The sequence below is a fragment of the Pomacea canaliculata genome, linkage group LG5, assembly GCF_003073045.1.
Source record: "Pomacea canaliculata isolate SZHN2017 linkage group LG5, ASM307304v1, whole genome shotgun sequence".
Lineage (NCBI taxonomy): Eukaryota > Metazoa > Mollusca > Gastropoda > Architaenioglossa > Ampullariidae > Pomacea > Pomacea canaliculata.
This window is the reverse complement of record NC_037594.1, coordinates 20,845,298-20,861,293: the sequence shown is the minus strand read 5'-3', so window position 1 is coordinate 20,861,293 and position 15,996 is coordinate 20,845,298. Positions and strand designations below refer to the sequence as shown.

The 15,996-nt window shown below is 37.5% G+C and overlaps 1 protein-coding gene across 3 annotated transcripts in view; it reads right to left on the bottom strand.

Moving 5' to 3' along the window:
• Nucleotides 1–15,996, bottom strand: part of LOC112564669 (secretin receptor-like) — a 66,766-nt gene that overhangs the window by 2,718 nt on the left and 48,052 nt on the right. For 2 of the 3 annotated variants that reach the window (XM_025239643.1, XM_025239642.1), the window contains exons 3-14: nucleotides 15,164–15,266; nucleotides 14,680–14,790; nucleotides 14,419–14,543; nucleotides 14,018–14,112; nucleotides 12,208–12,376; nucleotides 11,655–11,811; nucleotides 9,413–9,473; nucleotides 8,984–9,053; nucleotides 8,573–8,664; nucleotides 6,872–6,943; nucleotides 2,712–2,850; nucleotides 905–946 (exon numbers count right to left, since the gene is read on the bottom strand). In XM_025239643.1, coding sequence (XP_025095428.1) covers nucleotides 905–946; nucleotides 2,712–2,850; nucleotides 6,872–6,943; nucleotides 8,573–8,664; nucleotides 8,984–9,053; nucleotides 9,413–9,473; nucleotides 11,655–11,811; nucleotides 12,208–12,376; nucleotides 14,018–14,112; nucleotides 14,419–14,543; nucleotides 14,680–14,790; nucleotides 15,164–15,266 — 1,236 coding nt within the window. The remainder of the gene's footprint in view (nucleotides 1–904; nucleotides 947–2,711; nucleotides 2,851–6,871; nucleotides 6,944–8,572; nucleotides 8,665–8,983; nucleotides 9,054–9,412; nucleotides 9,474–11,654; nucleotides 11,812–12,207; nucleotides 12,377–14,017; nucleotides 14,113–14,418; nucleotides 14,544–14,679; nucleotides 14,791–15,163; nucleotides 15,267–15,996) is intronic. The other variant, XM_025239644.1, reaches the window with a different exon arrangement.

Below are 15,996 nucleotides of genomic sequence, written 5' to 3'. Positions count from 1 at the left end.
TGCACACAGGCACACGTGGAAACTTCTCTCCCTGCTTTGATTTCACGCTAAAGAATGTTTATTGTCGATCTTCAATGTTGCTTTCAACAATTTATTTCCATGTTTGTAAATGTTTTTGTTTGGCCATCTCTCTAATTTTGCTGCTTTCTTCTTGAGTAATGTCTTCAAACTTATCACTAGATGAAGGTGATGAAGCAATAAAGATAACTAAAATATCAGAACCTTTGAGTTCCTAACAAACACGCAGTGCAAAGAAGGCATATAAGCCTTTCCAAACCATATCTCTTTATAAAGAGAATAACAGATGACATTCTTTGAGAAAAAGGTTTTTGTTAATGGGTGAGAAAAAGTTTCTGGACCACTTAATCTAAATTCTTCCTGAAGTGAGCATTCTCATTCTTTGAAGAGAACTATTCGTCTTCAGGTCAAAGGAGGCTTTCTTGTGAGGTGCTAAAGATGCTTCCCTCGTGCCTGCACAATATCCGCCCTAAAGCTGGGTGCACAAACACTGCTAAAAATAATTATTTTCACTTCTGGAGCCGACAGTTTCAAGGGCCACTATTTGTTAAAAGGTTGCTTTCACGGATGAGTGAGCGAGTGACAAAAAGAGTTACAGTTCGTTGCTCTAGCTGTTCACAATTACTTCTAAAAGTTAAACTTTGTTCAACAAACAAAATCATTAAATAAATATATTAATATCTTCACATTTTCGCAAGCTCATGAAAGTGCTGTATACTATCTTTTGATATGAGAGCAAATAATTTTTGATGAATTGTCTTGTTTTTGTGCAAGCACGAAAATAGAAACAAGAGAATAGCCAAAAGGAGTAAAGACCTAGGAAAGGAACATGATACAATGGACAGGAAGGTTTTTAAAAGATAATAATAATAAATAGAATAATTACCTCTCCATTCAAGAAACAAAACAGGAGCGCCACAAAAAAGCCCTGCAAAGATCAGAAATGTTCCATGAGCATAATATTTTCAGCTGATGTTACAGTGTAAATTTATGCATACCTCAGTAAGCATACATGAAGTAAAGAAATGGTAAACTCTATCAAGCATGTTAATGGTCAGAAAAATGCAGTTTTCATCCAGGCAAGAAGCGGTTTAAAGTAACATGGTAGTCTCCCTTTCTAAGTCAAATCAAATTACTTGTCCGTCACTCACAGTTTTACGATTCGGGTCTTGGAACGTATTGTCCACGTCAGTTAAAATAAATTGCTGTATAAGTATGGGAAAAGAAAATTAAGGAATCAAACAACGAAATTATAATAAATCACTATATTATTGCTAAAAGTATTTTTTTTGTGGGTGTTGGGTGGGAAAAATTTGTTTTACACCAGCAACTAAGACTTTATAAGGCAAGGTAGCCAGGATTGTAAATATGTCACATGTAGAAAAAAAGAACAGATGAGAGCTGAACCCAGTCTACCAACCCTCACTGTATTGATGACAGGCGCTAACCTATGCGCCACCGGATCCCCTATTTTTTTTAGGGGTGGGGTAGTATGAAAACGTGGTGACATAGAAAAGAGAATGAGAGAAATCCAAGTAAAAAGGAAGAGAAGAAAAATAAAGAATGAGTAAAGGAAAGAAATCAAAATAGAATGAAACGGATGAGAGGAAGAATTATCGTAGCAGCAACGCGTTTTTGGCAAGCCTCATTGATAAACATTGTGTTTGATTGACCCTACACGAATTAACCGATCTATAATTCAGCTTTGGAAACAAGATTCATCTCTCGACTATCAAAGTTCTGAATTCCACACCGAGTTTGAAGGGTGAGAAGGAATGAACGAGAAGATCCTGCATGCGACTGTTCACCTGCTCGTGCTCCAGACGTCTGCCTCCCTCATCACTCAGGGAAGGTCGTGAACCGTGATAAAACTGTCTCGTGGGAACAAAGGGAGGAAAACAACATCACCGAGTTCTGCCATATACAAAAGCGCATCTTTCGACTCGACAGGATACATGCAGGCCGGAAATGAATTCAGTAAAACACGTGATAAAACACGTGACTTACGTCACACTGCTTGATTCAGCAGGAAATACAACTGGAACCAGATCCAATGCTAGAAACTCGAGGTTAATGAAAAAAGGAGAAAAAGAATAAAATGTAGGAGAAGCAAAGAGAGAGGAGGAGAGTTTTTTTTTCTTTGCAGTTTTCTAGAGAAGTTTATAGAATGTTGCAGTTAACCGTCCATTTTTCTGTCTTTGTTAGTTTAAGTTAGTTTCAGAAAATAACAGAGATATTTCATACTGTCATTCAGATGTCTAACATGATGTAAATATTTTGGGCTTTGCAATACAACTGTTTGAAAGTTTGTCTGTGAGAGGTTGTTGTTTACTCCTCTTATTCTAAAAGCTAACCAAGGATTTGCCAACATTGACTGAAATAACATCGTCATCTATGAAGGAGTTAAAATAAATCCAAAAGACAAAGAACTATAAGCGAGATTAACTTAAATGATCTAGAAAAAACGAATGAATAGGAAAAAAGGTTTTTAATGAATAAAGAACAGATCAGACATTTTAAATCAACAATATGGAGGGAAAGTAAAGAAGCGATAAGCAAACTGCATGTAAACAACTCAGCTGAAACACGCAATGAAATAAATAGCATGTAAACAACAGACGGTTGGCGCTAAATTTAGACAAAGGAGACAAATTGAAAGGACAGAGAGAAAGTTACATTCGTCCATTCCACACCTGCACCGAGTTGAAGAACATCTCGAAGTACAGCTTCACCAACTCTGCCCGCTCATCGATGTGGTGGGGCAAGCCCAGGAACACAATGTAGTGGACACCAAACAATGGAATCAGCACCAAGGTGGACTTTGCAAGCTTTCTGTTGAGACAAAGAGACATATACAGGTGTGTAACTCTTTGTTTTATTGTCACTGAATATAAGGCCACTCTTTGTATCAGTTCATTTTTTTATTTGAATTATTTTACTGGTTACAAGGACTGATCCAAATGTCTCAGGAATGAAAGTAATCAAAAAGAACCTAGAACTACCTAGCCTACCTTGTGCATTGAGCAAAAATTAAAAAAAAAAACGAGCAGAAGATTTAAAGGTTATCATGAAACCAGTAATACTTTTTTTTACATTTAGATATTTTCCTGCATAACCTCACTGATTATCTCATACCAGACACGCTCATATCTTCAATAATCCATTTCTCATATACAATAAGTTAATTATCAAGCTAGGGAGTAATAGATTATGACATTCACTTCATTAATATCCTATTTGTTAAAGAATTATATTCTAACACATTTCTTTTTACGGGCCAGCTTAAAAATAAACATCAGTATTACTGACTTATTGCTTACAAAAATAGATAAACAGAGTAACTGTCATAATTTTGAATTTGAAAGATATTCTTCTCTTTGATAAATAATTTGTTACTATGAAATATATTCTGTGTACATGTGAAATTACAGCATTATTACCTCCTACATTTAGGTGTATTTGTAACTTTCATTTTAACAAACAAGTCAACACTGGCATTATTTTCTGATATTCATAGGAAGAAATAAACTGAACTTGTTTTACTGCGAATGAAGTCGACAGTTAGGAAAGCAGACATCTACACTACATCTCAAAGAGAAGAAAAGTATATCAAGCGTTAACCATCTAGTTTCAGAGCCAAAGATTGTGACTGAAAATGTAATTGTTGTAGCCTGGGGTACAAGGTAGGCACAGTTCATGTTTCACATGAACAATGTAGAAGCAGAACAGAAGAAAACAGCTTATTGACAACGGTAACATGTAAAGAAAGTGCACGGTATATATATGAAGCATGCAGATATACTCAAACATGAATTAACATCATATACAGGCGATGAAGTCTTATGTTTGAGAGATTTATTTCCTGACAGATTCTCCCACATCTTTGGGGGATTAGGTAGATTAGGTAACCACAGATTAATTAAGAATGCAGCGGTGAAATAAACTCACGATATACACGTTCAGACTGGATGAACACTAAACATTGTTTTATTGACCTTAAGCAGCTACAAGGCATTACATCAACATTGAACACTCATTAAAATAATTCTCAGACTGAAACCGAAGCTGAACTAAGTTCTTAAACTATAAACATTATCTAAAACTATGTTTACTTCAAGGGTTCAGATTTCTTACTGTACAGCAACCTGTCTGTTACACATCAAGTGTTTGTCAGTGCGGCACTGTGGGTCCCAATGACCACTGGTCATCCACTAACCAACCCTAGTAGCTTCTAACCTGATGATTGTACACATACAGGACTAAAAGCAAGATGAGGTGCACGAACGGGATAGCTTCAATAGCAGGAACGAGGCCACAGGAGGTGAGAGTAAAACATGAACACGGTCCGTTCAGACGCTTTCATTTAAAAAAAATTTAATATTCAAAAGAATTAATTTAACCAAACTAATCATCTTGAAAACCATTCAGAAAAATAAATAATTTAAATGAAAGAAATAAAAAAGAAATTAAAAGGAAAGAAAGAAAATAAATAAAACAAAGTATTGACTTTTAAAACTCATGAATAAAGACTCTGCCAAAAGGAAGGGTGGACATCAAGTGTTCCATAATGAGATTTTATTTCTCTCTCTCTCTCTCACACACACAGTGACTCAGTGACCTAGTGACCATTTTATTGATTCCAACATTGGGTTCATAGAGAGAGTGAGAGGCGGGGGATAAAAGGGTCCACTTTTAAATCGAGAGACTAGAAAATAATTATTGAAATAACATTAACGAAAAAAGGAAGAGAACAAGAGTTAGCATTCAGCCAAAGACACTGCAGCTAGACTACCAGTCACATGCTCCTTGTTATTCGGCAGTTTCCTAGGGCGTGTCCTGGCCGTTAGTAATAAGCACAACAAACTATTGATGACACAAACATTTAGATATTTTCTAGCCTAAGTCATTTATAGATAACACGCACATTGTACCCCTCTACATGTACAGAAACATCAATCATGCATGAACATGCTCTCGATGTTATATGCATCCAAACATGCCTAACAATTAAAATAATGGAATAAATATGATAAATTAGACCAATTATTAATAAAATAAAAATAATGTATCAATTAGAAGCTAAATCGAATATAAATAAAAAGCTTAATGCAATAAAAGAAAAGCTTCATATAATAAATATCAACAAAAATCTAAAGTAAAAAGTTTAAATTAAAAGAACACAAATTAATTAAAACTAAAAAAAAACACCCAGACACGTATTTTTAACTGCTATGAAATATTATTTTATATGAGTAGCGAAGCATACAAAACCACTCCAGAGCTGACAGCATGCACTAAGTACCAGAGCCCAGAACTGCTGTAAATGATAAAATGCAGAAATAAACTGAATCCAGTGTTTACGAAATACATAAAATAATAACACATATGATCCGTCTCAAGTACTGAGTGTTAACTCGTTCTCTGAACTTAGTAGCTGGCGCAAAGTAAACCAAACCACTTGTGTTCAAAGCTGGACAAGTCGCCCAAGCCAGTGAATGTAACTATGGCAACCATCGTGCGCTAAGAACTGCAGTAGTGAGGTGTGGAACAGAGCGACAGAGGAGAAAAGTGTGTGTAGAAATTAGGTCACTTCTGTCAGTATGAAAATATATGGGTTTGTTTTCATAACAATCAGTTCAGACTAGAAAAGGAAAACCGTTTTGTGTCGATAGGTGAAGCCTAGAGCTTTATGGAAAGTTAAAACTCAGCGTTTGAGACAGCCAAGTCCAGGCGTGCCAGAGCACCATACTTATCACTTGCACTCAATCAAAAGGGCCCTGGGCAGAAAAAATAAATAATTTTTTTGTAGAAGCACGTTGGAACTTTACATTAAAACATTTTATAATGATTTTGGCACAAATACAACGAATGAACCCTTTATTGAGTTGAACTGAGATGTGGAATTTTCACAACTGACGACAGATTTTTGTCTGTGGCAGTTGTCTTCGAGAATAATGAAGACACACAATTTCAAACTGTAAACACAGCGCGGCTTTGAGTAAGGTGCTGACACCATAGAAACAGGGTGCAAGAGGCCAGCTGTACAAGAATACTGCTGACAGAACTATCACAGGCAGGATCTTGTTTATGTTTACTCAAACATGCACAGAGTACACAAAATATAACAGTTTTAGCCCTTAAGTGAATGAACAAATAATTAACATACCAGAATGCACCATTTTTCAATACACATTACCGCACAGGATGTCACAATGTAATTTTGGTGAGTTTTTTAACTTTACCAATATACCGATAATTTCAGGCAAAATCTTACCGATGCAATCATTCCATCTCTGCTGCTGACATTTTGTTTTTTCTCAAGAACTATCAAAAGTGAAATTGTTCTGCACAACGCCAAGAATTCTTTCATAAATGTCTTTTCATGGATTGAACTTTTTAAAAGATTAAGTGTTTAGCAGGAATGTCGGTTGTAGGATGTTTTCGACTAATTGCATTTAATGTTTCAGAAACAAACAAACAAACAAACATTCAAACAAAAAACCAAACCCAAAACAAATAACTTCCAGAACAACAAAACAAACAAGAAAAAACGAACAGACCAACCTACCAAACATTCAAACTATGGAATTTATCACCCTGAGCAATGCAATGCAACAACATGAAGGTGTGAATGTGACTTGTGTTCACATCTTCTTGACTTTACAAACGTGAAGTGAACGTTTAGCAGGAGGTTAGAATCTTTGAGGACAGCATACACTGGGGTTAGTCATCACACTTGCATACACACTATTCTACGGACATGGTGACTATGTAATAGTGAGGCAGGCACTTGATCAAACTGCAGTCTCCTCGCTGTTTGCTCGCTTGCTCGCTCGCTTGCATGACCACAAACCTGCGTTTGGTGTTGCACCGAGAAAAGCATGAGACTTGATCGAAGTACTCCGAAACTTCTTTGCTTCTATTACTGTAGATACACAAGACAACCAAAACCGCTGAATGGGCGCTATTCACAAGAACTGACCACTGATACAAGGATACAAGAAGAGAGATAAACAGGCGATAAGAAGTTTAGGACTTGCCTACACTGGGCTGGTATTTAAGTCATGTCTTAAGTCGTATGTTAAGCCCAAGTTTCCAAAATTATCCGTTGCCTGGGTTGCATGTGAGGTCTTAAGTCGGACTTGGTGTTAAACCTAAATGTTTCCTCTTAACGTACAGCAATCACCGTTAGATGGTGTTCATATCAAACCTTTAGTCTCAAGAAGAAAGTAAACTGTTCAGACCAAAAGTAGCCAAGTCTTACACGCACTCTAGCCCAGATGGCTTTCTCAAAGACTACTGACATCTGCGTGTCTCTTCAGAACAAAATTTTTGCAAGACATGTCTCATACCATGTAAACCTATTTCTGAATAATTAAATTTCAAAAATTATATATATACTTAGAACACTTTTATCGGTAAACTCCTACACCAAGGAGCATGTTCAGATCAGACCTGGACCTATAAAGAAATCGAATAATGGACTGTTTATGGAACAGCTGATCTTCGATAAATACTGAGATTTTTCTTCAAAGAAATTTCTATTTTGTTACCAAAGTAACTTGTTCTTAACAACAACAAAAAATATGGTGCCCACAGATGTTTGTGTTCCGTGGGACGTTTACAACGGACGGCTATCTTGGCTCGAGTGCGTCAGTCGTGAAGAGCTGTCGAGGCACGTGACTGGTTTACAGCATTCTTGAACTGATAACCTGGATAAGCTGTATCCCTTGTCGCGTGCTGCATGATTAAGGCTATGGCTTCCTTCAAGCTTTTCATTGTAGACGAAAGTTAATAACTTTTGCTGGACTCAACCATAGACTTTTTCATAATCTGCGTTGAATGAATGAGGTATAAGGACGAACGTACGACTAAAAGCAGAATCAGGGTGAAATGAGAACACAGGTAGTAGTATATTTTATCCTGCCTATATAGCTGAAATGTAACCATTAGAAAGGTCGAGATCATGACGTCATGTTTGTACGCGGGTACACTGATATATGACAGCAGCGCCCCCAATTACTGAGGTTGTAACAAGGTAACCGTATCCATGTACAATCTTTACGTCTGTTTGTTGACCTATGGTGTTGTTTTCATGCGTGTATCTCGAGAATGGAAATGAGACTTGGATAAATAACTTTTCCCAATCATTAAAATATTGCACATCACTAGTCCTTTAAATAAGATCCTAGCAACGTTGACTATGTCTATCATTAACCTGCAGAGTTAAATTGGACTATTAATTAACTTCCAGTTTAAAATACGACTTCAATTAAATGACTTGCATCATTAACAACGAGTTTATGTTGATATGGAAAGAGAATGAGCAAGAAAAGAATCTACTGCAACTGCAGGCATTGAGGAATTCAGCAATCTAGATAATATTAAGTACCTAACTACACCTCTAGGACTATCTACCACAGAAGAGCCACATCATACCACTAGCCTCATTTGCCTGTCACAAAGGTGAAAGCACTTTATAAGACTACCAGATCACAAAAAGGGATGTTAGGATGATGGGTACTAAAGTAAACTTTTCGAACCTGTTACATACCTGTACCTGAATTTTTTAGCCTCTGGCGAGTTGACAGCATTGAGTTTGGTGAACAGTACCCGGATGATGCTCAGGAACAAAGCAAAATTTAACTGAAAGAAGAAAAAGCACAGTAGGATTCATTTGTTACATTCGTCCGAGAACAGCCCTGTCCTCTGGGCGAAATATTCAGTCCAGAAGTCATGTATTCTACTCAAAATTGTGCATTTGTTCTTCGTTTTGATCATGTTAGTAACTACTTTACATTTACGGCTATATTGAAAGTAAAATCAAAGAGGATACCCTCTTTAGTAAAAGTCTGTAATGTGTAGATTATTTGCTTCACTCACTCATTCATTCACTCACTCACCCGAAAATAAACTATTCCTATTCACTCGCTTACAGAAACGTGCTGATATGAAAAAAACTCACTATTATTGAAAGAACGATGGGAGCTCTCATTATCCAAAAATAACCTTCGTTCGGATGCGTGTTCCAACAACTAAAAAAGGAAAGATAAAATCAGCTTGATATTTGATATTTTATTTTATTCGTTCACCCCATAAAGGGTATGGAGAAATTTTAGCCACACAGACACAGTTAAAGCTTTCTTCAATCTCTACTTTTAAATTTTCTCTTACAGCCTGCATCAAAGAGGACGAGGAGCGAGTCAGTGTTCTTAGATAAAGGAGCATTGGTATACGTATAGGTACAGGTAGAGGAATAGAAAATTGTTTTAATATTTAAATTAATATGAACATATATATAATCTCTATTTACATTGAATATTTGAATTAATGACGGTGGTTATATGATTGATATTTTGAGGACTGTAAGATGGAAAGAAACGGAGGAACTTACAGCTCATCCTCTAGAGTCGCTCTCACGATTACCCAGGGTATCACAAATGACAATGGAGAAGCTGTAAGGAATAAAAAAAAAACTCAATCAGTATTTCGAAATTCCGAAGTGTCTCGAACGCGATTGAATTTAAAAAGAAAGTGGATGATCGTATTGCACAACATTCGCAACTCTTACAAAGAAACAAGAAAGTCCACTTACTGTCGTCTTAAGACATTCTCTAACATTTACCAAACGTGAATAATCTGTTTGCTATTTCCTTATTTTTTCCCGTGAAAATTGGCTTCCTTTGTTCAAATGAAAAAAATTGAAACTATGAGTAGCATCAACGTTTACTTTGTCTCGCAGTTTATAGGCGAGTTTATACCGTAGGTAAAAAGTTCTTTGCTTCACAAGCAGCTTTAATATTTTCTTACTATAGGTTGGTCTTTGTCAGAGATCAACTCAGACTTGCAAGGGAAAAACCCAGTTACAGATAAACCTAATCACAGGCAAAGCAAGGTATGGACAAACCCAGGACTAGACAAACCTGTGTAAATAATTCTGTGTGAGCCTCGGCACGGCTCTTTGTCTCGCTGTATAGATATATATTGTATATATATATATGGTGCCATGAAATAAAAGATGTGCTCGCAGTGTTAAATCCATCTTAAAAACATACAAATAAAATAAATTTAGAAAAAAAGAAACCAAAATAAGTTGGCTATATCATTACAATGCGATATTATGTTACATGAATGGGATTTATTTAAGTTAAACGTTAATGTATAATTGTATATCATTATAATCACAATAAGAAGCGAATACCTGTGAAAAAAAATCAGACTGTGAAATGCCATGTATAATCTCATTAACTGAACGAAGGGTGATTAAAACAAAACAAAACAAAACAAAACAAAACAAAACAAAACAAAGCAAACAAAACAAAACAAAACAAAACAAAACAAAACAAAACAAACAAAGCAAACAAAACAAAACAAAACAAAACAAAACAAAACAAAACAATTCTCTTTCAGTATCGATCTTGCAGAATGGTTTGCATTCTTAAAGATTATTTGAAAGCCCTCAAGACAAGTCGCCAGTGGCCATTGCTCAGAAGTCTATTGAATCACGCCGATTTCCCATGGCCTCTCTGCAGCTACTTATGAAAGAGCTGGGAGGATTCACAACACAAGAAAACAATATTGAGTTAGTTCCTTGACTTTGGAGAGGGCTGAACGTCTACCAGGCAAGAGTAAACAAAATATTGTGCAGGTTCTCATTGATTTGAAGCCACACGTCACTGAGAAATTATTTACTACTGAAAGCAAACTGTTTCGTCCCAGTGCACTCACTTATAAATAATAAATCATTGTGCTTAAGTTTTAATAAGAGAAGTAGAATTTTTAATCTTTCCTTCTGAAGAAATTTGAAACCTTATTATTTTATAATTTGTTTCCTTGTTTTCTTGTTTAAATATTTTATTGAAGCTCTCTGGGCTACAAAGGCAGAATTATGACACGCCTGGTGTTCTTCTTTGTTTTTTGTTTGAAGCAATCATGTACTTTTTATTATCTTTTGTCTCTCTTTCATTTCATCCTTCTTTCTTTTGTGTAATAGACAGAAAGGTACTCAGTAAAATTATAAATTCAGATTAAAAACATTCTTGTAAGTTGAGTAGTAAGTCCAGATATGTGTGTATAAATGTATTAGCACAACTTGTTTCCCACGACACTTGCTGACTCCTGTTACCCTGGAGCACGGGTGGGCAAAGTTTTCTGTAGGGTCGGTCTCAAAATTCTATGGCATGTGGTTGGCCGGTAAAATACCGAAAAACCCACGCCTGGTGACTACACAACAAACCTAGTGATAATCAAGTTGACAACAAATTGAGTACATAATGGCTTTCTCTTACCGAAGTTATAGCTTACAGTGGATTTGTTTGAATTCCTTCACAATAAAACTTTAAAACCAGCCTTTTTGTTTGAAGGAAGCTGCTTTACCTCAAAGAAAATCAGGCAGCCATCTCCTACATATATACATATTTTTTGATGTCACAGCAGACTCGAAATTAGAAACCTGATTCAAGAGAAAAACTGATCGACTGGGTCCTGAGATCTCAGGTTACAAGAAGTTTCTTTGTAAATTCACACGAAAACACAGTTAATGCAACCTGTCAAATCCTGATTTTCGACTTACGTATATCAACTGTGGCATTATAATATTTTATAATATAATATTTTCCCCAAGTAGGATCACCTACCCCAACCGAATATAATGTAGAACTTGATGCCAGACCGTTCGGAGAAGACTGCGACTGAGATGAGCATGTGGAGATACAAGGCCTCCACGAATATCCACATGTAGTTGGCGCCCAGCACATAGTGGAAGCAGGTGAAGAACAGCTTACACTCCCAATGCTAAATGAATCAAAGTCAAACGCCAGTAAACAGAATTAAAAATTTGTTTGGATTAAAATATAAAAACAAGGTAATGTACTTCTGTAGAAGTGATTAAGGAGAAACACAATTAAGAATCCAGGAAAGATCTAGTGCAAGTGAAGGTAAATTGAAAAACAAAAAAGTAACGCCTAATAAAGTAACAAAAACATCATTGGTATAATAGAAATAAAACACGAGAAAATTTAGTCCTGACAAAGACAGAAACAGGAGCAGAAACAGATGACAGGAATGTGTACAGAGAAGAGAAATAAGAAACAATAAAAGACAAGATGCAAATCCAGAGACAGACCGACAAACACACAAGCAGGCATCCATCATTCTCGAAGTATAACTGCAATCATAGCTGCTTCTTACTGGACTGTTTTGGTTCAAAAAGAACACACTGTCCGGGGTCTGGATGACGTCCGATGGGAATCCAAGACCAGCAACCAGAAGATTCTCTTTCATGAAGGAGACAGAGGCTCGCAAGATGAACGAGGCGAAGAGGTTCAGATGGATGGTGTTTCTAGGACAGTGCAACTTCCTGAGAAAAGAAAATGTCTCTCCTATAACCATATTCGTTCCGAAATGTAAAAATAGGACTAAAAGATGCGACACAGAAGTACAGTTCTGAGACAGACAAAAAAAAAGAAAAAAAAGAAAAAGAGGGTAGCTGATACAAATTTAAAGCAAAAGAAAATGTAGTTTTAGTTTCATGAAATAATGTAGTTTTTGATTTTAAGAAATCCACGGAGGTAGGCAAGTTTGGCTAGGAACTTTTTAATACGTTTGTAATTTGTGTTTCCGTCAGCAGAATACTGGTTAAAATGGCTAACAAGGCCAGTTTTACACTGTCCATTTTTCATATTTTTGATATCAGTGAAATCAGCTCACCCCGCTTCACACACTGCTGAATTTCTAGTTTTGTCCACTACACGTCAGTACTGACAAATCTTACGAAGAGAACAAAGATCAAAGAAACCCAGTTCACGATCAGAAACTCAAAAGAACAGAGAGGACAAGAAATATTTGTCGACTTGGTAACCTCCACAGAGAGAAAACATCGTTTGCACAGTGCTATCGACGAATTTCTTTGACGTTTCACAAGCAATTGTTGGCTGTCACCTCCTGCATGTTTTCCTACCCATTCCACAATATTTAAACGGCAAAATATCAATAAATGAAAGAAAGGGGTAAAGCTAAAAAAGAGATGGCGATAGTATGGAAATTCTTGTGGACCGACTTCCACACCGGCTTCTCTTCTGATGACTGACTTCATGTTGATATTGTAGAATGAATCTTCTGGAGAGTGCACAGCAACCTTCCATCAACTCTGTATCTATACTTCGCTTTTTCCCAGATAATTGCATCTAATTTGCAGGAAACCATATTTTGTGACGGACCGGCAAGAATAGTTCTGGACCATAATTATGTTTTATGTTGCGATGGTCTGTGATTCAGATAACTGGAGCTGTCCGGAAGAACAGTTTGAGTCCCTGAATCCAGACCAAAAATCTGAAGATGACACGAATGGAATTGAGGGGAGATTAGTTAAACTGATTTCTGAGATCACAGTCCAGAAAGCTTTCTTTTTTTTTTAAATGAGACATCCTGGTCTATGTCTGTTTAGCTGCTTCAGACAAAACCTGCACCACGTGGCGGTAGTTGTTTTGAGTAGTCCCCATCATAGAGGACTCCCTACAGAGGAACCAATAACTGGTTCTTTTCTGTATGTTCGTCCCTAAACTCAGAAATGTCTGTTTACTAAGGGGTGGGATGTAAAGGACAAGACTTCTGGTTTTGCATATGTTGGTGACCGTCAGATATCTGACGCCTTGCCTGACGAAACTTGTGAGCGAGAACAACACAAAATCAACAACTTTGCGATGGTCACTGTAACCTGTTACAATAATTTTAACACAAAATAATTTTCAGAATGTATATGTTGGCAAGTCTAGATAAGAAATTGTTACAAGAACATTTTCTCACTAAAGAAGTATACAAGTATCGCTCTTTTATATTTAGAAAGACAAGGGATAAGAGAATTCGCTAGAATTTTGAGATTCTATTTTATTTAGGATTATTAAATTTTACTGGGAATGTGGTTTTTCTTCAATTCAACAGACATAAACCTCTTAGTCCTTGACTGTAACACGACATGACAGAGTCCTAACGAGGGTCTTACTTGAGACACAGCATGATAAGCACGGCCAGTGCAAGCGAACCCAGCGAGATTCCATAACCAATGTTGTACATCAGACGGATGTGACCTAGATGAGTCTGAAAAACAGAGAAAATAGGCAGAGGTACTGAACTGAGCATCTTTAGTTTAACTGTAAAATAATAAAAGCACCATTAAAATATTAATCATTGGTAGTTTCTACACTACCTACAATGCTTATACATCTTTTCTGACACCTCACCTAGAGATGGCAAATGGCGGGCTATCAAGTTGTGGTATCTGTTGTTACTCCCCCGGCTGTAGTACCAAGCCCTGACACATCCCAACAGAAACTACGAGACACACACACACGGTCGTTCCTGACTAGACACGACTTTTACAGAAAAAACATGTCTAGTACTGACCCTCAATTTCTCAGGGAAGTGCGGGCGGTCTGGCATCAGACACATGGTCAGGTTGGTCCATGTCTCGTTGGTGAGAGGGTTGACGAACCACAGCCCGTCCTCCGTACATGTACGCGTGGCGTTTTCTGGAAAGCACACACAAACAAATAATAACAAGAGATTGAGACTTTATTACTTGTAAAATAACTGAAAAATAATAATATCATGTTTGGATGTTCAGGTGCCCTTCTAACACCAGACACTTTCGTCCAAAGGTCTTACCGTCAGACCGAAAGAGGTTGACGTAGTTGGGGCAGGCCTGTACCGCCGTGGTGCCAGCCGGGGTGGCTGGCCAGCACATGAGCTTGTCCCAGACAGGTGGGCAATGGGAACCTGGGAAAACAGAAAGGTAGGTTCGTAAAGTCACTTCACAAGACGCAGCTTCCACATCGTCTTTCTAAATCTTTGAGCGTCCGAGATGCACACGTGTCCATGCCATTGTTGTTGTTTTCGTTAAAGTGGATCCCAATTTAAACACAACATGTAAAATAACTGTAAATGGTATGGTTGTCATTCTAACATCAGTAGCGATGACCAAACACAGAGAAGAAACATGATAACCACAATGATTATAATATCTTGGGGGTGACAGGAGACACGCGTAAAGAGGAAACAATAGAAAAGTAGAAAATACCCATCAGTCTTAACATTACTGTAGAAAAATACATAGCAAACATCATTAAAGAAAGATACAAAGCAGACTTACCATTACTGTAGAGAGGAGGGTTGTCGAGAATGGAGGTGAGACATGCCAGCTCTTGCTCCGCTATTCGACGACCCTGCTCCTCGGGAGAGACGCTGACCATATCCTGCGACACAGGTAAAAACATTGTGATCATACCCTGCATGTCCACCTAAGCTGTTGACAATATTTTGATCCCAAACACCCCACTGACCAGGGCCTCGTATCAACTACAAATCACGTGCACTCTACTCAAATGATAATTCTAGATGTCAGCCTCGCAGTTGACCGATAACGACTCACGGACTACCGATGACCTAGTGGACTGGAATGAAGAACTCGTGATCCCAGGCGTGGAGTGTCCTCCTCGTGCGAAGTCGAGATTAAGAAGAAATTCTTACGGGTTAATTCATCACCGTTGGGGTCGGGGCAAATCAAGGCACTCAAGATGAGTGGTCTGACCAGTAGGTCCACTTGGCCTAGACTGGACATGGCTGTTCGCCAAACCACCAACCTGTTAACCCTGCGGTCTTTCGGTCAATTGTTAAACCTCGCTAAACATTTTCGTACGAGATATAGAAAAAAGGGGTACTCAAAGATAGAGAGAGGAAAACACACATGAAGGTCTTGTAAGAAATAATAAGCAAAGTGCTCGCCACACCTAGGTGTGGTTGGACTGTACTTAACAGTACCTGGCACAATAAACCAAGTCATTGAGGACCGAGAGGTGTTTCTCGCTACAAGACGGGTGTGTTTATGTTAGTGAGGTAAAGTGAGTGACAGATACTAAACACACACGCGGTACATGCCAACCCTCCACTGGCAGCCGTCCAGCTGTTGACACTATCAAGTCCAGC